Source organism: Gouania willdenowi, chromosome 13 (genome assembly GCF_900634775.1).
Source record: "Gouania willdenowi chromosome 13, fGouWil2.1, whole genome shotgun sequence".
Classification (NCBI taxonomy): domain Eukaryota; kingdom Metazoa; phylum Chordata; class Actinopteri; order Blenniiformes; family Gobiesocidae; genus Gouania; species Gouania willdenowi.
This window is the reverse complement of record NC_041056.1, coordinates 2,052,567-2,077,672: the sequence shown is the minus strand read 5'-3', so window position 1 is coordinate 2,077,672 and position 25,106 is coordinate 2,052,567. Positions and strand designations below refer to the sequence as shown.

The following is a 25,106-nucleotide window of genomic DNA, read 5'->3' as shown; positions in this document are numbered from 1 at the left end:
AAAACAAACACAGGAGATGAAAGCAACATCACTTGAAAGTCCCTGGATTCTTCTACAGTAGCACACACAGCTCAAAGCTCTAAAAACTACACTTTTTGTTGAACGTTCTCCTGCTTTTGTTTCATGAAACATTGACGATGGATCAAAAACCAGCGATGGACGTTACTTTTAGTGACTTTGGGGGTTCTGAGCCCTTTTTTAACAAATTCAGAGGGGCGTCATTCCACCCGCCAAAGCCACCTCGTAGGAAGAAGGTTCAGATGCAGGAGATGAAGGGAGACCAACCATCATCTCCTGGAGACAAGGGTGGTGATGAACAGGTGAACCATCCACCAGCCACCGTACCAGTGAGTCCCTGTGAACCAGGCTGCACACTGGTACCTGACCAAGCACCACCAGGGTGTATCACATGTGCAAAGAGGAGAAACAAGAGATTCTCTGCAACGTACCTGTTGGAAGTACAAGAGAAGGACCTGGCCCAACTCAGACTGGCTCTAGACGTTTCCAGAAAGGAGTTCCATGAGCAGAAAATTGAAAATGACGTTCTGAGGGCCGATCTCAGGCAGGCGCAGGAGAAATTCAAAAGTCAAAGTGATCAACACGACCAACTGTTGGAGGTGAACGCCAACATGTTAGGAGTGGTGAAGTCAAAGGAGCAGGCCTACTGCAGTCTGGAGGAGCAGGTGAAAGAAAAGGTGACCATGCTGAAGAACGCCCTGGTCACAACACAGAACCAACTGAAAGCCAAAGATGTGGAACTAGAAGAAGAGCGGTCCAGCCACGCTAAAAAGAAACCTCTATGGAAAAGAATCCACCAGTGGTTTACCAGGAAAACCAAACATTAGAACAATATAAACCTCAAGTTTGACTCTTAATCTCTATCCTCCCCCCCATGATGATTTAAAACGTTCCTCTCTCCTCTATTTATTTTATTTTCTCCTTCAAATGCAGGAAGAAACTTTTATTAAAAAAAAAAAAAAAAGATGAAAGAACAAATGAATAAACAAAATGTTTATAAAAATAATTGTTGTGTTGAACTGAGTTATTAAGTTGGGTCAGATCATGAAAATCATAATAACTTTTTTCCTCAAGAATTATGACTTTAAATTCCGAATTCTGACATTTTTCTCAGAATTCCACCTATAAAGTGAGAAGTCTGACTTTAACATCAAAAATATGATATTTTTCTGACTTTTAATTCAGAATTCAGATTTTCTTCCTCAGAATTCCAACATAAGGGAATTGTTATTGCACTGCACACTTTTTTAATAATCTCTCAATGAACAATTTATGTCAAATTTGTGTTTAAATTCTGTTAGCTCCATGAATTTTAATCCCATCCTTGTGTTCTACTGTTGTTTTTTCACAGTATTCTGAGCAAAATGTTGTAGTTGGACAAAGGGGGCAGGGGGGCAAATAACAGTGGGGGATGCAGGGGTCGTCCCCCCCCCCCCCCCCAAAAAAAAAAAAATTAGAACTGCAAGCAGATATGAAAGGGGGCCAAGCCTTCCCACGTAACTCGGCCCCCAGGTTTCGCGGAGACCATGGAAGTTCCTCACAAAGGATTACGGCTTGTGGCGAGCATCAGGACACAGGCCAACGTGCCATTTGCTGTGAAAAGGTGGATATGAAGTTTTGGTATGGGTGATCTGTGTGTTCTCCTTTAGTTAACCTGTAAATTTCACAGCCCTCAACATATTACTTCTGCTGAAATAAAGGTTTATCTATATGTTATGTTGTAATAAGCCACACCCACTTTGACCAATTGCAATTAACTTCAAGATACCGCCCCAGGAGCAATCCAAGGTCATACCCACCAAATTTGGTAAAGATCGGTCGTGCCATTAAAGAGATATACATTTCCCATATTTGCAGCGCCCCCTAGTGGCGTAAATTATTACAATTTTGCTCATACACTTCCAGTCACATGCCAACCAAGGATCTCAGATATGGTGTTGTTAGCATTTATTTTGACTAAGATATGCAACAGTTATGCATTTTCATAGCTAGCTAAAAAAATGTTCTCAGTAATTATTCATGCATATTTTGAGCCAACAAAATGATTTGCTGAACTTTAGATCAAGTCCAACTGAAGACTCTACGTGCCAAGTTTCACGCTGATTGGACAAAACTCCAAGGAGGAATTTGAAAAAGTAAGTTTTTTATTTGTCGTGATTTACAAAGAGCAATATGCAGTGGGAGTGGGCGTGGCCTATGTCAGAAGATGCGACTGTATGTAGGGAACATGTGGATATGAAGTTTATGAAGATGTGAAATAAAATGTGAAAGTTTGAGGCTAAAATGTGTGTGCAAATATAGCGCCACCTCGTGGAGCAATTTTTGGTATGTGTGGTCTTCTATATCTACCCTGTAAATTTTACAGCCCTCAATATAATATTCAGCTGAAATAAATGTTTGTTTATTTGTATGTAATAAGTAGGGTTAGGCATCGTTTGGATTTTAACGATTCTCGATTCTGATTCTTTGAGTTGTGCAGGTCAACAAGTCACAGATTTCACAGGATAATTTTTTAATTTGAAAAAGCCTTTAAACAGGTCATTTTTATTAATTCACTTATTTTATATAGTTTAATTTGGTTGCTGTAATGTAACTAGAATATTCAATTCCAAAGGTTTCCAGCTGTAACTGTAAAAATGAAATTTTCTGAAATAAAACTACAAACAAGTTGTAATCAGTGTAAAAAACATAGAGCTACACAGTGACGTGCCGTGACCACTAGGGTTGGGTAGGCACGTTGCAAATGGAGACCACCAATGACAATTTCATATGTTTCTGCTGTCAAGTGTTAATTCAATTCAAATCAATTTTATTTGTATAAAGCAATTTCCAACAAAGTCATCTCAATGTGCTTATCAAAATATAAAATTCATAATAAGAAAGAAAAAACCCAATAAGATCCACATGAACAAGCATTTAGCCATCTAACAAAATCAACATTATAAACACCATTAAAGAAACATAAACAATTATTTAATATAGCCTCCATACTCTCCCAACAAGATATATCTCATGACACGGCAGCGCATCTGTTGTTTGTGTTGAAAACACAGAAACATGGAGAAAATGACAACTTAGAACATCCTCAGTGAGGAGCATCCACAAAGTCAATCCTTCTTTTTGTTCCATTCACTGTGAAAAGTATGAAACATGTTCTGACCTTACCTATGCTGAAGGTCTGGTATCTCAGGTGTTGGTCTCCATCTTTTAAAAGCTGTCGTTTTTCCTCAAAACAAAGTTTCTCTATTGTCTCTAGCGCTGTCATCCACACTGTAGCGTTATCCCGCCCACTAGCTAAAGAACGTAGCAGCAGCAGTCACATGTCATCTATTCACTAATGTGCTGTGAACTTACGTATAGCATTTAGCATAGCGCAGTTACGTGCAAAGGCAGCTCTTTACGCAGCCTTTACGCGTAAATGGATGTCATATTGGGGACCTGACTGCGCATGCGCAAACACGTAAAATAACGCAATGGGAAAGGAGTCAGAAGAGCGACGCGCCTTTGGGAGGGGGCGTGGCCTCCCTCTGCCTTACAGCGGAGCGAAAAAAAAAAAAAAAAAGACTGTGCAGTAGTTCCAGGAAACAGCGCTGTTTAGTAATTTGGGCTATGAAACGCACAAAATTCGGACACTTTCAAACTTATAGGTACTGTAGGCTATTGGAAATGGAAAAATAAATAATTTATAATTTAAAAAAAAAAAGTTATAATTAAATAATCAAAATATCAATTCACCCTTGGGTAGGCACTGCCTACCTTGCCTACCCTGACGGCACGTCACTGGAGCTACAGGTAGATGTGAAACTAAATAAAACAAACTCAAACCCTGGAACAGTCATGTGACAAATCAATCAATAGTTCTTATTGAGAAAGATTATTATTATTATTCTGGATACAGTGGAAACAGAAACTATAAAAAATAGTTATTTTGTGAACCTGTTTATATTGTAGGGAACATATTATATACATAAATGTAATTAAAGTCTAAAGCCACAAAAAAAACACCACAAAAGATAATAGACTAATATAAGACCTCTTTACAGTTATTTGGGTCAGTCTGCGACTTGCGTCGATGACGCGCTGGTGACGACATAATCCAAGATGGCGGCGGCCCGGACTACAGCCGACACCATTTAATAAGAGCCTTAAAAGACATGGATATAATGAAACGAGTGGATGGACAGAGACATAAACATGCTGACTTTCACACAGACACACACATTTATTAAACACACACATTTATTAAACACACACGGACCTCGGTAAACGGAACAGGCGTCACTGGCCGGCAGGCACTAGGCCCAGAGGCGGAGTAATTGGTTCCCCGTACGGCTGTAATATCACCAGTTTATCATTTTACCAGTTGTTAGAGCTACTGTCTTTACCAGGGAGATAATATTGATTCCTGGTGATTGTTTTCCTGAGTTTTACAGGGATTTTTACCGGTGATTAGTTCATATCTCCTTTCCGCTCTGTGGTCCAAACTGAAACCGTAGCCAGACACACACACACAGCAGTCACGTTCTGAACGCATCTTCTACCGTCCCCACATAAACAAAAAGAGCAAGCCACGGAAACCAAATAGTGCGGGCATTTAGGAATTAAAAAAAAAGAATCAAAATGCAAACATCATCTTAAAGGTTCTGGAACCGGAAGTTAGATGCCCAACCCTAGTAATAAGCCACGCCCACTTTGACCAATCACAAATAAATTTGAGATATGGCCTCAAAAGGGACCCAAGATCATACCCACCAAATTTGGTAAAAATTGGTCTTGCCATTTAAGAGATATAAATATTCCATATTTGCAGCGCCCCCTAGTGACCAACATTATTCAAATTTGCCGTGTACCTCCACAGTCTATATATCTATAAAAGGTAACAATAATAATAATAACTAGAACTGCAAGCAGTTATGAAAGGGGGCCAAGCCTTGAACGCATCACGTGCCACGCCCCTCTCCCTTTCTCTCTCTGTATACTGATCTATGTAAATGAGTCGAGGCTGCGTAGATTAGCGCGCTCGCTTATCTCCACACAATTATGTAAATGAGGGCCAAGGCTGGAGGACGGTTACATAAGGCGTTTCAAATTGAGGTTCATCAGGAAATTACATAAGACGCCATTTCTGAGGTTATTTTGAGATGCCAAGACAATGAGGGAACCAACAAAGAACCAAAGAAGAACCAAAGAAGAACCAACAGGGAACCAACAAAGTACTAACAGAGAACCAACAGAGAACCAACAAAGAAACAACAGGGAACCAACAAAGTACTACGAGAGAACCAAAGAAGAACCAACAGGAAACCAAAGAAGAACCAACAGGGAACCAACAGGGAACCAACAAAGTACCAACAAAGAACCAACAGAGAACCAACAAAGAAACAACAGGGAACCAACAAAGTACTAAGAGAGAACCAAAGAAGAACCAACAGGGAACCAAAGAAGAACCAACAGGGAACCAACAAAGTACCAACAAAGAAACAACAGGGAACCAACAAAGTGCTAACAGAGATCCAAAGAAGAACCAACGGGGAACCAACAGGGAACCAAAGAAGAACCAACAGAGAACCAAAAAAGAACCAACAGAGAACCAAAAAAGAACCAACAGAGAACCAAAGAAGAACCAACAGGGAACCAGCAGAGAACCAACAGAGAACCAACAAATAATAATAAACGTTCCTGGATAACAGTGGATATTATTCAGGTGAATAAATAAATGTGGTTATCACAGATTCATAGAACAATAGACCATCATTTTACTGACTTTATGGATGGACCCCTAAAATCTCTCCTTTATTCCTCCTTATAGATGGTCCTGTCTCCACATGACTGTTCTTCAATGTTCATGTCTGTGTTCAACCACCTTATGCTACTTTATTTTCAGGGTCGCGGCCTGAAAAGGTTTGAGAACCCCTGGTTTAATGCAACATAAAAAAACCAATAGGAGACTTTTTTCCCCATTAGTGAAAATCATTTGTTTATTTGTGCAACACATTCACTCACTGAGGGGTCTATGTACTGTAAATATTGGTATTTGTTAATGTTGGCAAAAAGCTAATATAGAACATCACTAATTATAGCACATGTTTAATGTTGAGAGAGTTCAAAGCAGACTGACATGTAAACATTATGTAAACAATATGTAAACAACATGTAAACAACATGTAAACAAGACAAGGTTGTATGAGAGAGAAAAAGTCTGCAAGAGAACACACATACAATAACACAGATAATTATTATTATTATTATTATAAGAAATGTTGCAAAAATGTCCATTAATAATAAGTCTTAAGTTTTCCTAATGTGAGTATTGTCAAACCACACACACACACACACACACACACACACACACACACACACACACACACACACACACACACTGCCTTTTGTTCTCTAAACTGACCAATAAAACCAATTGTTGTCCAGGCGACCAATCACAGCGTCTGTTTTGGTCCAAATCAGCCAATGAGAGAGTGTGTGTGTGTGTGTGTGTGGGGGGGGGGGGGGGGGGGGGGGGTGCGCGTGTGTGTGTGTGTGTGTGTGTGTGAGAAACGCCTTCGGTGGAAGAGACGAAGACGCAGACGTTACATAATGTCTTTACACACACACACACACACACACACACGCACACACACACACGCACACACACACACACACACACACACACACACACACACACACACACACACACACATCGCCCCCTACTGGTCATACTCTGTAGCTACTACTGTATATATTCATTTTATTTATATAAACGAAAACAATTAACGATAAAACTAATTATGTGAGTTTTCTCTTGTTTTTCTGTATTTGTGAAGTCGTCTCGTGGGTTTTTGGAATACATTTTTTGTTGTATGATTGAAAACTATATTCAGACCAATTGTTGGGCCTTTATCTCCATCTAGTGGTTGAAAACATTACACACAAACACAATGTGGGGCAGAAGATGTGAGTTATTTAATTCTATTGGATATTTGGTTATATTTTAATAAGGTGTTGCTATAAAACCTCCAAATATTTATTTTAAATGTTTACTTGATCACTTAAATCCTTTTTTTTTAGGTCGACACATAGTTTATTGATTAAAAGTAGTTTTGTCTAATTTATTTTATTATTTAAATTTTATTGTATTTTATTGGACATTCGTTTTAATACAGTGTTGCTGTAAACATATTTAAATTTGTAATTATTCAGAATGTTTACTTCATTATTATTCTTTTTTATTTTAGTTTAATTTATTCATTATATATATATATATATATATATATATATTAATTATTTTATTATATTAATTAGTGGTTCTAAGCTCAACCCTTAGGCTTATTTAATGTTAATATTTTTTTTATTTTTCTATTTATTGGGCATTCTGTTATGTTTCAATAAGCTGTTGCTATAAAACATTTAATGTTTACTTGATTGCTTAAATCTTTTTTTCGTTTTTTGTTTTGCTTAATTTATTGATTTATGTTTATATATCTACATTAGGAGCTGTAAATCTACACAGTTTTCCTTTATTTCTGATATTTTAACAGAAATAATCGAGATGTTTGAAGTCTTTGATCCTCGTGTTTGTTTCCTTTGTTGCTTTGGTCGATCATTGATCAGTCGATCATTAAAAGTGGTGATCATTGATGGTTGTTTGGGATTTAAATCAGACTCATGTGAAATCAAAGGGAGAGTTTTAGTGAAACTTTGATTAGTTTCACTTTGCAGCTTCAGAAACTTTTGGTTCAAACACAGTGATCAGCTCTGATACCTTTGATGTTTGTGATCATCAATGCTCTGATGTTGGGGGTCATTAACACACCAAGGCCCGGGCTGCAGTCCATCCAGGACTAAAGCTGCAGAGCATCAGACCATCATCCATCATGGAGCGACTCACGGACTTCAGCATCGACCGCATCCTCGGACGCACCGGTACCGAGGCCTCGGAGCTCCTAGCGGGCCCTGGGACGGGCCCCGGACCAATGTTGGTGCCTGTCCCGGTCCCGGTGCCGGTGCCGTCCTGTCTTTACTACACCGGGATGAACTTTGGAGACCAACTTTACGCGTACGGAGCTGGGATTTATCCACATGTGATGATGGAGAAGTACAGCTCAGCAGGTCAGTCATTTTATTCTACTGTGTAGCTTTTATTCTTCTCTACTGTAAACACAATTAAATATAGCTCAGGCAACGTTCTTTTTTAACTTTATTTAATGACTAATAGAGATTTAGTTTACACATGGAGATCATAATAATACACTAAGTTCACCTTCAAATTATTCAAACACTTTTTCATCCCTTAGAAATGATGATGTGCTAATACTGTCTGGAATTTAATTTTAAAGTATTTAGAGTATTTCTCTCTTTTTTAATATTAAATTTGCACTCTGTTTTTTATTTTTATTTATTTATTTAAATCAAACTATTTAATAAATCTGCATTGGGGTCTCATTAACATTTCCAATGCTACAGCACATTTTTCCTCCATTTTAATTTGTAAAAGATGTTTGACGTATGTTCTGCATATTTCTCAGGTAAGACTTAAACTCATACTTTCTGAAACATATACAGTATGACATATTTTCCTTAATGTTTATTTTGAATTTTAATAAAAAGTCATTGACAGGATCAATAATGTCTCTTGTGTCTGGCATTAACAAAGCATATTTTAAAAAGCAATAATGAATTAGTTATTTTTGGTTGGTAAATATTGAAAAAATATTGGGAACATGAAATATCTTTTTCTACATATATGCTACAATCATGAGTACATATTACTCATTTTTAAAAGGTATTTAGTTGTATAATCTTTTTCAAAAGGTTAACTCTACCAAATATATTTGTGTATATTATAGTTGATATGATAAGGTGATCTTTACTCAAATAAATAAGGTGTCATTTACACAATTAAACTGTGTGCAAATATTATAAGAGATTTTTAATCATTTTACTGCTGATTTTAACGTTTTTATTGATTTTTAAACTGTGTAATGTTTTCTGTTGTACTTTTTAATCATGTGAAGCAGTGAATTGCCAGTTGTGTATACATTTATCTTGCCTTGCCTAAAACTATATATTAGTATTGGTTAATATTAATGTTGGACAATATGGGAAACAGGCAAAAAGTTAAAAAAAAAAAAATTAAAATATATAACATAGTCACATAAAGGGTTAAAAACGTATTCAATCACCCAATAATCTGTCATTTTTACTCTACTTTTTCTTCTTATCTTATAATTTGTTATTTTATTTCATTTTATTTTATTTTTCTTTATCTCATGTTAACTTTTCTTAATTAGTTTTCTTTTCTTTTTTCTTTTCTTGTTTTATCTTATTTTTTTTATTTTATCTTATCTTTTCTTATTTTTTATTTTATTTTTTAACTTTTTTATTTTATCTTAACTTTTTTGTTTTATTTTATTTACTCTTTTATTTTGTCTTTTTTTCTTATCTTTTTCTGATTTTTTATTTTATTTTATCCTATTTTATCCTATTTTTTCTAAACTTTTCTCATTTCTTTTATCTTAAATTTTCTTAATTTGTTTCATTTTATTTGATCTTGTCTTATCTTTTATTTATTTATTTAATCTTTTTATTATTATTTTCTCATTTTATCTTATCTTGTCTTGTCTTTTCTTTCTGTTTCTTTCAGAAGCTCCGCCCCCTCCTCCGCCTGCCCTCAGCACAGTTTGGTTCCAAACAACTGGTCCCGGTCCTTCAGCTACGGTCCGTCCTAAGGTCCGGGTTCGGACCCAGTTCACGGACACACAGACCAAACAGTTGGAGGCTCTGATGGAGAAGGACCAGTACCCGACCACGGACACGCGCTCACAGATGGCGCAAAACATCGGACTGAGCGACGAGACCGTGAGGGTGAGTCCGACTTGTAAAGAAAACTTACAACAAAAAGACACAAAACACCGACAAATGACTCAAAAATACAAAAACAAAATTACATAAAAAGTATGAATAAATATAGAAAATTATAACAAAAACACACTAAATGACTCCATGAACACACAAGACGGTAACAAAAATCACAAAATAAAACAAAAATATGCAAAATGGCTCCAAGAAACACAAACAACAACAACAAAATTACATAGAAATACACAAAATAGGAATAAATATACAAAATTACGACAAAAACTGCACAAAACGACTCAATAAACGCCCGTCAACTCAACAAAAATCACAAAATGACTCAAAAAACACATAAAATATATATATATACACACAAAATGTCTCCAAAACACACAAAACAAAACAAAAATACAGAAAACAAACAAAAATCACATAAAAATACACAAAATAAGGATACGTATAAATGTACAAGAGAATATTGTACATAAAAGAAAATGCACAAAACAAAAATATCCAAAATGACTCAAAAAAATACAAAAAAACAACATCAAAATTACTTAAGAATACACAAAATACACAGAATAGGGATAAATACACAATTTTACGACAAAAATATAAAAATGACTCTAAAAATGCATAAAACATGAAAACACACAAAAAAGCTTCAAAACTACACAGAGTGACATCAGACTTAGTTTTTCACTGTTGAACTTTGGACTCTCTCTCGCTCTCTCTCTCTCTCTCTCTCTCTCTCATTGATTCTCAAGGTGTGGTTCAAGAACCGTAGAGCTCGTAGGAAGCGTCAGCGTGTCGACCCACGAGAGAACTTCTCAACATGCGGTGCCGACCCAGAGAAGAAACTCATCACCTCCATCCTGTGAAACCCCAACACTCTCCATCTGTTCCTTCCCACGGACCACGTGTTGGAAAACATTACCTGGTTTATTTATTAACTGTGTTCCAATGTCGGACATTTCATCACAAAGAGACAGTTTTTCTTTCTTTGTTTTTTCAGTAACTTTTATACAAAATAAAGAAAAAAAAAGTCATTTATGTTTGTTTGTGAATCTATCGTTAGATCAATAAAAGATGTCAGAAATAAGTGTGTTTTTGGGGTTTTCTTTGGTGCTTTTTACTTGTTTTTTCTAATGCAGGTTCATTTGATGATTTTCCATACTTTCCACTCCGTTACCATCAACCATATCCATGGAAACCCCACAACAACTCTTTTAATGTCAATTTTTAAAAAGCCAATGAAGGACATTAGGTATTATTATTATTATTATTATTATTATTATTATTATTATTTGGACCAGTATAAAGTCATCTTAAAGATATAAACCAATGTTTTAATCAAAAGAAAAATGGTGGAAAAGGTGGTAAAATGGGATTTTAAAAACAACAGAAATTGGTTAAAAGTTGCAAATTGGAGCGTCTAAAACAGACAGGAAACTATAACAGTTATGTAATGTTAGATTTGTCTTGTTGGTCACTTCCTGTTGTTCACTTCCTGTCTAACCTCAGGTGTTCTTCATCAGCTCCTTAATTACCTTCTGGATCTCTGCACTCAGGTGTGTTCCTTTGTAAATCTAGTTTTTTCTTAGAATGTTTACAATATATAAGTTTTAACATCTATTTTTTTAGCTCACAAATTGTAAGACATGTTAATTATTAAAAAAAAAAAAATTACACTAATTACAAATACATGTTCACATGTCACTAAGCATGAGGTTCTAATTGTAAAATTGAACATTGCTAATATAAAATAAACAGCAACTTTTTGCAACATTTAGCAACAAACCACGTTTACAAAACTTTTGACCAGATTTACAGCAATATTTGTGAAAGTTTTAAGTGAAATATGTATTTATAATATTTAAAATGTCAATGTTAATCTGAATGTTACATTTAAATATAAATGTTAAATCTAAATCTAAATGTTCAATGTAAATATTAAATCTAAATGTTAAATGTAAATATTAAATTTAAATGTTAATAGTACATTTTAAAGCTAAATGTTAAATCTAAATGTTACATGTAAATATTAAATCTAAATGTTAAATGTAAATTTTAAAGCTAAATGTTAAAACTAAATCTAAATGTTACATGTAAATATGAAATCTAAATGTTACATGTACATATTAAATCTAAATGTTAAATGTAAATTTTAAAGCTAAATGTTAAATCTAAATCTAAAGGGTACATTTGCATATTAGCTAAATATTTAGTTTCACCTGTGACATTTAGATTCAACATTTTACATTTATATTTTTATTTTAATATTGACATTATATTTTTACAAGAAAAAAATCACAAAATTCACAAATATTGCTGTAAATCTGCTCAAAAGTAACATAAAAAAAATTCACATACGTTTTTAAATATGGTTTGTTGCAAAAAGTTGCTGTTAATTTTAGCATGAGCAACTGTACAATCAGCGTCCCATAGCTATGAGATGAAATAAACAGGTTTATTACTTTTATTTAAATTAAATATATGATTTTTTTTGTATAATTAGTTTAACTTTGTATAAAACAAAGTTAATTTTGTAGCGTAATGTGAGTGAATAAAATCAGCAGCAGGTTTAAATAAATCAGACGGACACGAGGAGTAAAAACAACATCAACGTCTTTAATATATTTGTTATAATTAGTATTTCATTTCCATGCTGAGCGAGAAGAACGATAAACACTGAGAAATACTGAGGAGAACATGCAGTGGAACCTGTGGTGAGAACGACACGCCTGCTCTCCATCACACACACACACACACACACACACACACACACACACCTAAAGCTCACTTGGTGACCGTATCACAGTAAAATGAATATAAAGACACGATGATGTTAAAAACAAGCACAAAAAGATCATTTTAGAGAATGCGATGGATGACTCTTTAAAAACCTGCGTGTGATTTTAACTCGTGATGAAACGACGCTCAAAAACGCGTTCTTCGAAGGAAAATTTCTGGCTTCGGTTTACAACAGATTTACTTTAACGCGACACCGACACATGTTGAACTGGATTAACTGGTTAGTAACAAACAGCTGAACTTTGCTTTAATGTTTGTACGTTTGCAGCTCGTTATAAAGGGAAGAAAAACGACTCATGAAACATTTAACAGGCGCGGGAATTCAAGTTTTAAAAAGAAAGAGTTTGACTTACATCACAGCATTCCTGTATTTACAGATTAAATATGGAACATCTGAGTTTTGACTCCAGGATAAAAACTGTTATTATACAACAAAAACAACCAATATTAACCCTGTTTTCACTTCTAAAGCTTAAGCTGAGCAGCTGAAGTGTTTAAAAACTCAACATTTCCTCCACATTACAATGATTTAACATTTAAACACATTTAAACCACAGCATGGCTGCAGTTACAAGGTCCAAACAGATGTTCTACTTTTATCTGATTTATGTTAAAAATAAGAACTTTGTAAACACAAAGACAAATACAAATAAAGCTGTAGATTTTTTAAGGTGCGGTAAATATAAGAAACACTGCCCCCTGCAGTCAGACACTGGAAATCACAAGTAAATACAATAAAATTAAAATGGTAATGAAATATCTGTCGTTATTAAGGCTAAAAAAAAATGAATGGATGCTGTTTTTAGATCCTGTTTTATTTGTATTATATTTGCTGACATTGTGACGCCTGCTGCAAACAAAGATAATTTACATTTTAAATTATATAAATTAATTAAAACGTTGTTTTGGAGCTTCAGGATTGTCTTTGAAACATCAGACAGGAAACATTGTGTCAGAGCGAACCTAAATAACTATGAGAAGATTTACATTTAACCACGTACGCAGCGTCAGAAAGCAGCATCGCGTGAATGGATAAAAACTGTTTCTGCACATGCAGCGACGAGAGGGAATGCACAAAGAGTTTTTAGCATTTGAACATTTTGAACGTGTGATATTTGACATTAGGCGATAACTTTGAAACCAAATGGGATGTTGTAACGGCCAACAGGAAGTGGAAGGTTTAGGGGGAGGAGCTTCACTTAAGGTCAGATACAAGGCACTATAGAAGTTTGCTATAATCGACTAAATCAGGACAACAGGATGTGGGCGTGGCTTCACCGTGACAGGACGACACCTAATGTCTGACGAGGCTCAGAGAGAAGAGAGGGAGGGCGGAGCTTAGAGGTTCAAGGCGGGATGGCGTGACAAAGGGGAGAGGGCGGAGCTTAGAGGGGCGTGGTTAGGACTGCATCTCTGCACGAAGCATCCACGGAAACCAGCAACAGAAGAGCAGCCTGCAGGAAAGACACAGTGTTTATGATGAGTCATGGTACGAGTGTTTATGCTGAGTCATGGTCAGAGTCTTTATGTGGAGTCAGTGTATATGCTAAGTCACGGTCCGAGTGGTTATGCTGACTCATGGTCAGAGTGTTTTTGTATAGTCAGTGTATATGCTGAGTCACTGTCAGTGTTTATGTGAAGTCAGATTGTTTATGCTGAGTCACAGTTAGATTATTTATGCCGACTCATGGTCAGAGTGTTTATGTGGAGTCGGATTGTTTAAGCTGAGTCACAGTCAGTGTTTATGCCGAGTCAGGGTTAGAGTATTTATGCTGAGTCATGGCTCACCTGGATATGGAGTTCTCAGAGGTCAGGTCTTTGGGAGAGCGCACGGTGTTGAAGTTGCGTTTGGGTTGAGTCACTGCGGAGACAAACGGACCAATCAGCACGGCCCGAAGCGTTTTCTACCTCCACCAATCACGTTTGAGCACTTACCGGTCACCTGATGGACCTTCTTCACCAATGAGGCGTCACTTTGCGTCCCGTCTTTAGGACCGCCGATCCTGGAAAAATAAAGAGATAAATAAATAGATAAAAAGAGATGAATGAATGAATGAATAAACACATAAACAGACTAATAAATGAATGGTAAACATGTGACGTACCGTTGGACTCGAGAGGGCGGGGCAAACACGCCATATTTGGGCAAACAGCTGAAGTAACGCACTCCAAACACAGAGCCGTCGTGTTTCCCAGTGGGATTATCCAGCTCCACGCCAAACCAGTAACCTGTGTGTGTGCGGGGGGGGTTAATGATGTGTCATCATATAGAACTGTTATGGAACAGTTGGTTTCTGAGTTGGCTGCTGACTGGTGATTAATTTAACCTCATAATAATGTACAACAATATTAATAATAATATGTTTTGAATTTACATTTCAAACTGGGGGATAATGTTTGATTTAACATTAAATCTGTCTACAGTGTCAGGTTTGAAGCTTTAGTCACTAAATAACAAGGAAACCACTTCCTCCACCACATCAACAACTCTGGAGGGAAGTCCATCTATAAATATAAAATGTAAATGTTAAATAAAAGGTTTATTAGATGAGCTGACTGACGACTCGTATACTTTCAGCATAAATTCTTTCAACGTGAATCTAAACTAAATAAACACGTTTCCTCTTTTTTGCTCTTTTTTGCCACTCTTGGCTGTTTTTGGTCCATTTTAGTCACTTTTCACTCTTTTCTTGCAATGTTTTTGCCACTTTTGGAAATGTTTTGCCTCATGTTGCACATTTTTTATCACTTTTTTTACACTTTACTCATCACTAGTCACAGACTTCAGTCGAACCCTCCTCGCTTGCACTTTTTAACCGGATTTTAACTTCCTTTTGCCAATAAATATCCCTTTTGTATTTTTTCAGATTCTTTTTGACACTTATTTCCCCTCGTCATAAATTCTTTAAAGGTGAATTTAAATTTCTTCTATGATTGAATTTTCAGTGAGGTCCCTAAATAATGCCATTTAATCCAGCACACCTTATCCATCTTTAAATACACATTTTGAATTTAAAATAAGAGAATTTTAACACTGCTGTGCAACGTTTGCTTTTACAAGCTGACTGATGACTCATTTTCCCGTTAGTATAAATTATTTAAACATTTCTTCAGGGTCACTAAATAACAAGGAAGCCATTTTATCTATTACATCATCTTCTCATGAACAAAGACTTGTTGCGCGTTAAAGGATCGTATCTGTTTGATCTGATAAATAAAGTTAATTGAATCCTACGACCGACCTGGAGCGAAGTCCGTTTTCCCGAAGAATCGAACGACCCCGTGTTTCTGTCCGGCCACCAACACCTGGTCGCCCACCTCCACGTTCAGCCCGTCCAGCTCCAGACCGGCCAACGACGACTTCTTCCTCTGAGCTGCAAACACAACCAAGTCTGAGAGACGCTCCACTGCCGAATCTCTACGCTCCGCCCACCTCGAGAGCCCGGCCCACCTTTCTCCCGCTCTTTCTCCTTCTCCTTCTTTTCTTTCTCTTTCTTGGTTTTTCCGGCCAGGCGCGTTGCCAGGTCCAGGCGAGGAGTTCGTGGCGTGGAGACGACAGACGACGGCGTCTGATCCACCAACACCTTCGAGATCTTTGACACCGGAGCAAAAATACCTGCAGGGACAGATATGTAGTCTTTATGGTCACAAGGTAACATGATAACCAGCTGAACCACAACACTGACAATATAATGAACATTTACTTTAGTGTTACATTAATCTAAACCACTGTTTATTATTATATTAACATTTATAGTTATAACTAGTTAATAACTAGTCGCAAGATAACATGATTGGTGGACTGGCTACAAAAAAATACATTTACAATTATTTACTAAAACCATGTAAAAGCTGTTATTAAGTCAGTGATTCTCAACATGTGGCTCTTTATGCCCTAATATTAATTATTATTTCCCCAGAAAACCTTAAAAGGGGGAAACATTGAACCCCTTTTTACCTGTTTTTGCAACTTCCTCATCCCCTTTATTTCTCCAATTTTTTTGCCAATTTTAGCTTGTATCCAGTACGTAATGTGTAAATCATCAGGTCGCAGAGCAAATGCCGGGTGTTGTTCCAGCAGTCAGAGAGAAACAATAAAAGTCATGGAATACATTTTTTAAAGCACCTTTTGCTAACTGAATGGGCCAATAATATCACAGGAACACAAACAACCACTGAACCTAAATATTTGATGAAAGAATGATGACTCAGCGTTAAAGTAGCACGGACAATCTCCCGTTAAGGAGCATCCGTATCTCTCTCTCTGAGTGACAGCTGTCACATCTGCCGTGATTCAGCACCATGGACAGCACTAAACCACTGCCAATTTAGCCACAAAGGTCACTAAACATTCACGACACTAAAACAAATCAAATAAGTGCCGGTTAAATTCTGGGATGTGCCAGATCTTGCTCCGGCAGGATGCGACACAAATTAAGCTCTGTTTTTATCCAATTTCTGTCATTTGTCTAAATAAGCTACTTTTTGCCCAATAAATATCACTTGTTTCCTTTTTTCTTTACATTTTGCCTTTTTTCCCACTATTGTTTACAACATTTTGCTGATTTAAACGACCCCCCCCCCCCCGCCCCCCCCGTTTCTTCTTCTTTGACCATTTTTTGCCACTCTTGGCTGCTTTTGCCACTTGTTATTCATTTTTTGTCACTACTCATGACCGGTCACAGCTTTATCACCATCGGCTACCGATGCTAAGTCTGCCCTATATGTGAGTCAGATCACGCTGTTCATTCAACACGCGTGCACGCAGTCCTCTGATTGGTCCAGGGGGTGGACCAATAACAACACAAACAGCGTGTTGTTTCTACCTAGTTTTGGAGGACAGATGAAGTAGCGCACTCCGCCCACGCTGCCATCGTTCTTCCCCTCGGGCTCGTCCAGCTCCACGCCGACCCACTGCCCACTGGCGAACTCTGTGGTACCGCAGAACCTTAGGGTCCCGGCCTGTGGAGAGGGAGACATGCCGTGAGCTCCATGAGGGCCTTATGGGCCTTCTGGTCATGTGACATGTGCAGACCTTCATGTCGTCGAGCAGCACGCGCTCGCCCAGCTTCAGGCCCAGAGACGACAGCATCAGGTTGCCGGGGATGTTGTCGTAGTTGGGCAACGTTGCCCGGGGCAGGTTGCAGCTCAGAGGGACGGCGTCCAGCAGCAGCTGCTTCAGCTCCTTCGCCACCATGGCCGCCTCCGCCTTGTCCAGGCTCATGTCCATAGGATCAGGGACCACCTCACCAGGGACCTGGCCCTTCTCGTTCTGAGGAAAACAGTCAGTCATTTTATTTAAGGTGGAATGAAAGAAAACAGGTTAAATGTTCAAGAAACTAAGAATATTTTTCTTAACAATTTCAGCCCATTTCCCTTATTTTTACCCTTTTTCTGCATTTACACCAAACTTTCCATATTTTAACCTATTTTCATCAGTTTCTTTTGCCATATTTTTGCTCCTTTTGATGCATTTTTGCTACATTACTCTCATTTCTGACATTTCTACATCACATTTCAACACATTTTTCCACTTTCTAGACATGCTCAGCACTTATAAACCACCATATTTCAGGCTTATTTTTGACAATTTAATTGCATTCACAAATTTTAATGCAAATATTTTGCCATTTTAAACTAATTTTCCATACATTCTTAAATTTAATTACCCACAATGGTTTTTAAAATTACATTCCACCACCTTTTCCACCTTTTTTGGTCACTTTGAACCAATTTTTAAAAATGTTTTGATTAAAACAAATATTATTGTGTGTGCGTGTGTGTGTGTGTGTTACCCTGAGGGTGGGGTTAGCTCCGTGCTCTAACAGACATTTCACTGAACCCAAACACAGGTTGGATGCTGCGATGTGCAGAGCGGTTCCGTTCAGGAAGTCACTGCATGTGGAGTTTAACACTGTGGAGAGGAAAGACGAACCATCAGCCTTACAGGTGCCAGGCTGTGCCCTGAGTGGGCCCTGACAGGCGTCACCTCACCTCTGGGTTTAGCCGCTTTCAGCAGAACTCGAACCAGCTCAGGAACGTCAAAGTAAGCAGCATAATGTAACGCGTTCATGTTGGTCCATCGACTCCTCAGACTGACGTCAGCGCCCAGAGAGATGAGCTGAGACGTGAGACGCAGAGAGGCTGCCGGGTTTCCTACACACACACACACACACACACAATTACCCCAAAAATACAAAAAATGTCTCCAAATACACAAAGGAGTGAAAACGATGAAGGAATATCAGAGTGTTGTGTGGGCGGGGCTTACCGACGCCGTGCGCCCCAGCCTTACAGCTGTAGTGCAGCAGCGTCATATCTGTCAGTCCGTCGCGGTCGTTCACGTGACAGCCACGTTTCAGGATCTGAGAAACGATGAGAACACAAAGCTTTACTACACACACACACACACACACACACACACACACACACACACACACACACACACACACACACACACAAATAACTACAAACAAAACTAACTAAACTAACTTTAAAATGACTCGTGAAAATGCTACACTGTGTTCTGATTTGACTGGTGCTTGTGTTATGTTGTGACTGTGTTATGTTGTGAATGTGTTATGTTGCGAATGTGTTATGCCGTCACCTCGTTGCCGATGACGTCGATCTTGTGCTGCACCTGAGGGACCCACTGACGGACGATGGCAAACAGCTCTGGGACAGACGTGTTTGGGTCCACGAGGATCTGCTGGCAAGCCGGGTCGTTGGGATCGAAGAAGGTGAACGCTGCGCACGGAAAGAAGGGACACAATATTTAAGGTGGAAAGATCCTGATTCTTTATTAGAGTGAGATTAGGGGATTTAATGTATTTAAGGTGGAATGAACTTTGGGATGAAAGTCTAGGGGAATGATGATGATTTTAAGGTGGTATTACAGTATATTTAGGGTAGTATTACAGTATATTTAGGGTAGTATTACAGTATATTTATGGTGGTATTACAGTGGATTTAAGGTGGTATTACAGTATATTTAAGGCGGTAGGACAGTATATTTTAGGTGGTATTACAGTTTATTTTAAGGCAGTATTACAGTATTTTTTATAACGTATATTTAAGGTGATCTGAGAGTATATTTAAGGTAGCACGATAATATATATTTAGGGCATTATTACAGTGTTTTTAAGGTGATATTACAGTATATTTAAGGTGGTATACCAGTATATTTAAAGTGGTATTACAGTGTTTTTTTAAGGTGGTATGACAGTATATTTAAAGTGGTATTACAGTGTGTTTTAAGGCGGTATGACAGTATATTTTAAGGTGGTATGACAGTATATTTAAAGTGGTATTACAGTGTGTTTTAAGGCGGTATGACAGTATATTTTAAGGTGGTATGACAGTATATTTAAAGTGGTATTACAGTGTGTTTTAAGGCGGTATGACAGTATATTTTAAGGTGGTATGACAGTATATTTAAAGTGGTATTACAGTGTGTTTTAAGGCGGTATGACAGTATATTTTAAGGTGGTATGACAGTATATTTAAAGTGGTATTACAGTGTGTTTTAAGGCGGTATGACAGTATATTTTAAGGTGGTATGACAGTATATTTAAAGTGGTATTACAGTGTGTTTTAAGGCGGTATGACAGCATATTTAAGGCAGTATTAGAGTGTTTTTTAAGGCGGTATGACTGACTGTAGTCCTTGGGCAGCGGGGCCTGGGCTGACGGGTGCACCATGGGTCTACGTCGCGGTTCGTGGACTGGACTCTGATACTGGGACACAGACAGAGGCTCTGTTTCTGGCTCCTGATTGGTCGGCTCCTCCTCTTCCTCTCTCTCTTCATTGTGCTCTTCATCCTCTTCCTCCTCCTCCTCCACCTCTGCCCTCTCCTCCGCCTCCCGCTCTTCCTCCAGCTCGTACTCTTCCTCCTCCTCCTCTTCCTCGGTCAGCTCCTCCTCCTCCTCCTTCTGGACCTTTCCTTCCTCCTGCTCCTCCAGCTGGTCCTGCTCCTCCTGCTCCTTCCTCTCCTTCTCCTGCGTCTCCAGGTTCTCCTCTTTAGTCATCACGCTGCAGCCGGCCTAGAACCAACAAACACATCACATCCTTCACCTCACAGTCATCTATAGCAGTGTTTTAAATTTTGGGGTCGCCTGAAATGTCTAGTTATTGATAAAAAATAATACGGATTAGAAATATATCTTTACATTATTATTATTATTATTATTTTTCTAATGAAAACAACACACAATCTTGAACAATAATAATAATAATAATAATAATATTAAAATGCAGTTAAAATATCACTAATCCTGGCTAATGACTTATAAAGATTTTCAGCTCTTGATATTTCATTAAATGTTTATCATCAAACAAGGTTTGCATGAATATTATGATGGAAATAAATATAAAAACACTATAACAGAGCTACAATAGGGGATTAAAATTTCCCCATACATGATATTATTACACTTTGGTTACAGAAGTCATTTCTCTTCTACTTCTTCTACTCAATGAAGGCGGTCACCTTTTTCTTTGCTCCCTCTCTTCCCACCCTGCTGCTCGTATATTACATGGTTTTTGTTTTGTTTTTTAGGCCCATTGTTAAAAAAAGGTGTAAGTGTGTCTATTTGGTGCCAATTACTGTATTAAATCTGAATCAGAATCAGAATTCCTTTATTAATCTCAGGGGGAAATTGCTCTTGTTACAGCCACAGAAAAAAATCACAAATAAAAGAATAAAATGTTTAACAAAGACGAAAGAAAGAATAAACGTTAAATAAGTGTATAATTAAGTAAAAAACTGTAAAAATAAGAATCAGATACACATTACAGTAGTAAAAAATAAAGTAAGATTATTATTATTATAAATATTCTAATAATAATAATAATCAAGCTGTGACGTTACAGTGATGAATTATACAGTTTGATCTTCACAGGCAGGAATTGTTTTCTGTGACGTTCTCTGGAGCACCGTGGTTGGATCAGCCTGGTGCTGAAGGTTCTGAAGGTTCTAAAGGTGCTGCAGGTTCTAAAGGTGCTGGAAGTGCTCCTGTGACTGACCAGCACATCATGGAGTGGGTGGGACTCATTGACCAATCAGTGTACCTCTGTATATATCTGAGACACACACACACACACACACACACACACACACACACACACACACACACACACACATACAATCACTATCTATTAACTGATGATGATGGTGATTTTTAATTGTTATCTTTTCATGCTTTCAGGCAATACGTTCATTTTTGCAAATCTATACAATTGGCCAGATATTATATTTGTATTTATAGTTCACTGTTGAATGTGTGCACTTTCATTTCCTGCACTTAAAGATAGTTAAGCTGCACAAAGTCTTTAAAATGTTGTAACAGATTTGGCAATCTGTACATATACTGTATTTACTGTTTGTTTCTGCAAACACAGTATTGCTTGAGCAATTTGAACGCACTACCCCTTTATTTTGATTTATATAAACTATTTGTAATCAAAATAACTACTTTGAAGAACTGTAAATAAACACTTTTAATGATTTTGACTTCAATGTAGTCTCCTTTGGTAAAGCGAGCGTATCCGTCCATGTCCAAAGATATTTGAAGGTAAAATGATTCACAGTTTATTGAACACTCCTGGATGTAACTTTTCCCTGTAGCCGTTACATTTGCTATTGCTGTAAGTTGACCAGAAAATAACAAAATGTGGCAATTGTCTTGCTGCCTAGTAATTTTCCCACATAACGTGTCACCTTAGTCATCATCAGAACAGTTGCCTCGAGAATTTTTTGATATTAAAAATGGTTTCACAACCCAAACAATGTTGGAAACCACTGATCTATGGTGTGTCAAACCAGTAGAAACCACACACACACACACACACACACACACACTGTTCTGTTCTGGAGGAGCCGTCACACACAGTCACAAATGACTCTGACTCAGAGGAAACACAAATGCAGCATCACGTGAAAACCAAACATGAGAACACACACACACACACACACACACACACACAGACACACACACACAAAAAGATAACACTTATAAATCAAAAAATATATATAAATGTCTGATTAAAATTATATATAAAAATATACAGAATATCATCAAATATATACATAAAAACATACATATAAAAAAGCATGCTTAATTAAGGAAATCATTTTTTTTTTATGTATGTATTTATTTCTGTAATTATTCATTTATTGATTTATATTTATTTGTAATTTGTCATGTTTTTGTCCCCCATAGCAGTGAAGCATCTGTTTGAAGTAATGCTCACACATGTCATGTGACTCTTGACTCAGTACAAAGACACGATCGTTGATTATTTACCAGCTGGACTTGGACACAAAGGGCCTGTACTATGAAGCTGGATAAAGATATCCTGGATCAGTATATCCTGATATCTGTCCTTTAGCTTCAGCTAACCAAACATTCTCTGTACTATGAAACATGTTCATTAACCGAGGTAAATTCAGCCTGGCGACGTGTGCGCTCCTGTGACAGGGGGCGGAGTTAGCAGCATCGGACCAATCACAATCACAGAAACTATAGTATATTTAAGGTGGTATTACAGTATATTTAAGGTGGTATTAAGTATATTTTAAGGCAGTATGACAGTGTCATTTAGGGTGGTATTATAGTATATTTAAGGTGGTATTACAGTATATTTAAGGTGGTATTACAGTATATTTAAGGTGATATTACAGTATATTTAAGGTTGTATTATAGTATATTTAAGGTGGTATTACAGTATATTTAAGGTGATATTACAGTATATTTTAAGGTGGTATTACAGTATATTTAAGGTGGTATGACAGTCTATTTTAAGGTTAAAGCAGGTTAACCAGTATATGAATGGAAATCAGCGGATAAACAACATTGATTCTTAAAAAAAAAAAACACTTAGAGGGTGTGTGTGTGTGTGTTTGTGTGTGGGTGTGTGTTTCAGATGATGATGATGATGATGATGATGATGATGATGATGAAGAGGAGACCATGGCTTCATCTTCATCCTCCTCCTCTTCATCTGTCTCACATCTCTAATAACCACAATCCGCCCAAACGGCCGCACGCACAGCGGCCTGCCTGCGTCACGGGCACGAGCACACGCACAAAGAAAACACGCAACAACAACAACATCCGAACAGACGCTGAACAACGCACACACTGACCGTCTGTGTGTGTTTACATCAATATATACAGGATTATTGTTGTGAACAGCGCCCACCATCATCATCATCATCATCATCATCACCATCACCACCACTCCCGCATCACGCATCCATCACACAGCGGCGCGTGCACGGAACCGCACCCTTCAGCATTTAAAACGTTAAAACGTTTACCTGAAACACGAGGCTGATGCTGCTTCACCGACGGGTCTGTGTGTGTGTCTGTAGGCGACGGTCGCTCCGTGTGCGTGCGTGTGTGAGGATGCACTCATTCCGTAGTGCGCATGCGGGTCAAACAGCGCCACCCCAAGCTCAGCTGCAATACAGTCACAGTAATAACTAGTGCTGTCACGAGATTAAAAAAAGGTGCGATTAGATAATTATGCTCTGTAATAATTAATCTAATTAATCTTTTTTTTTAAATCTCACCTAAAAATGGCAGAAAAACGCCTTCAACTTGAGATATTTTCATTGAAATTAATCACTTTATTGTGGCCGATCAAAAGATTGATATTGTAATGACGAGCCTCCAGCCGTAATCCAAGTTTTGTGAACTTTAATGAAGAAGTAGAAACCCGACTACTGTGGGCCGTAGTCGACGCCAAACCAAAAAACAACAACAGGGCGGAGGTACCGTCTCACACCCCTCCTCCCCCAGCCTCCCAGCCAATCACCACCTAGAACTCCCGTAAACAAAGATACACATTGGTAGGAAAAGCTGCACGCAACGATGGTGCATTCAAAGCCATCGGACATCTCAACACCAGTGAATCATTGAACACACAACAAGCAGAACACACAAACACAGGACCCAGTCCGTTACACAACCCCCCCCTCACAAAGACCCTCGCCCTCGAGGGTTACTCAACAAAGTCCTTCCAGCGTGCAGGGGGCCTCCGTGTTCGCCGGGGCCTTCCTGTGGCAGGGGTTATTAAATCAGACGGAGCCCAGGAAAAGCGTCTCAGCTCCTGATTAATGTCAGTGTAAGACCCTTGAGGGGGTTCAGTAGCAAATGGTGCCAGTTGGGGCGATGAACACGGAGCAGGTAAGGAAGCATCAGTCTCAGGACTCAACCATTGTGGAACGGCTGAACCCCGGTATGGAGCTAGCCGGTCCTGATGTAACGCAACTCTCCTCCCTCTTGGTGGCAGCTGGACTCGGTAAACCACCTCTCCAAGCCTTTCAAGGATTCTGCACGGCCCCATCCAGTTACTGTCCAATTTAGGGCACCTACCCTTTCTTCTCCGGGGGTTATATACCCAAACCAACTCCCCGGCTG

General features: G+C 38.0%; 1 protein-coding gene across 1 annotated transcript; it reads right to left on the bottom strand.

Annotated features, from left to right (window-relative positions):
• Nucleotides 1–12,478: 12,478 nt before the first annotated feature.
• On the bottom strand, nt 12,479–24,128 carry clip3 (CAP-GLY domain containing linker protein 3). Its single transcript, XM_028465621.1, has 14 exons — nt 24,002–24,128; nt 20,339–20,723; nt 19,289–19,428; nt 18,953–19,046; nt 18,676–18,837; nt 18,477–18,595; nt 17,717–17,953; nt 17,508–17,643; nt 16,133–16,297; nt 15,924–16,055; nt 14,787–14,910; nt 14,617–14,684; nt 14,470–14,542; nt 12,479–14,135 (listed from the first exon to the last, which is right to left on the bottom strand). The coding sequence occupies exons 2-14, from the start codon at nt 20,706–20,708 to the stop codon at nt 14,081–14,083; spliced, it is 1,875 nt and encodes a 624-aa protein (XP_028321422.1). The 5' UTR covers nt 20,709–20,723; nt 24,002–24,128; the 3' UTR covers nt 12,479–14,080.
• Between the last annotated feature and the right edge of the window lie 978 nt (nt 24,129–25,106).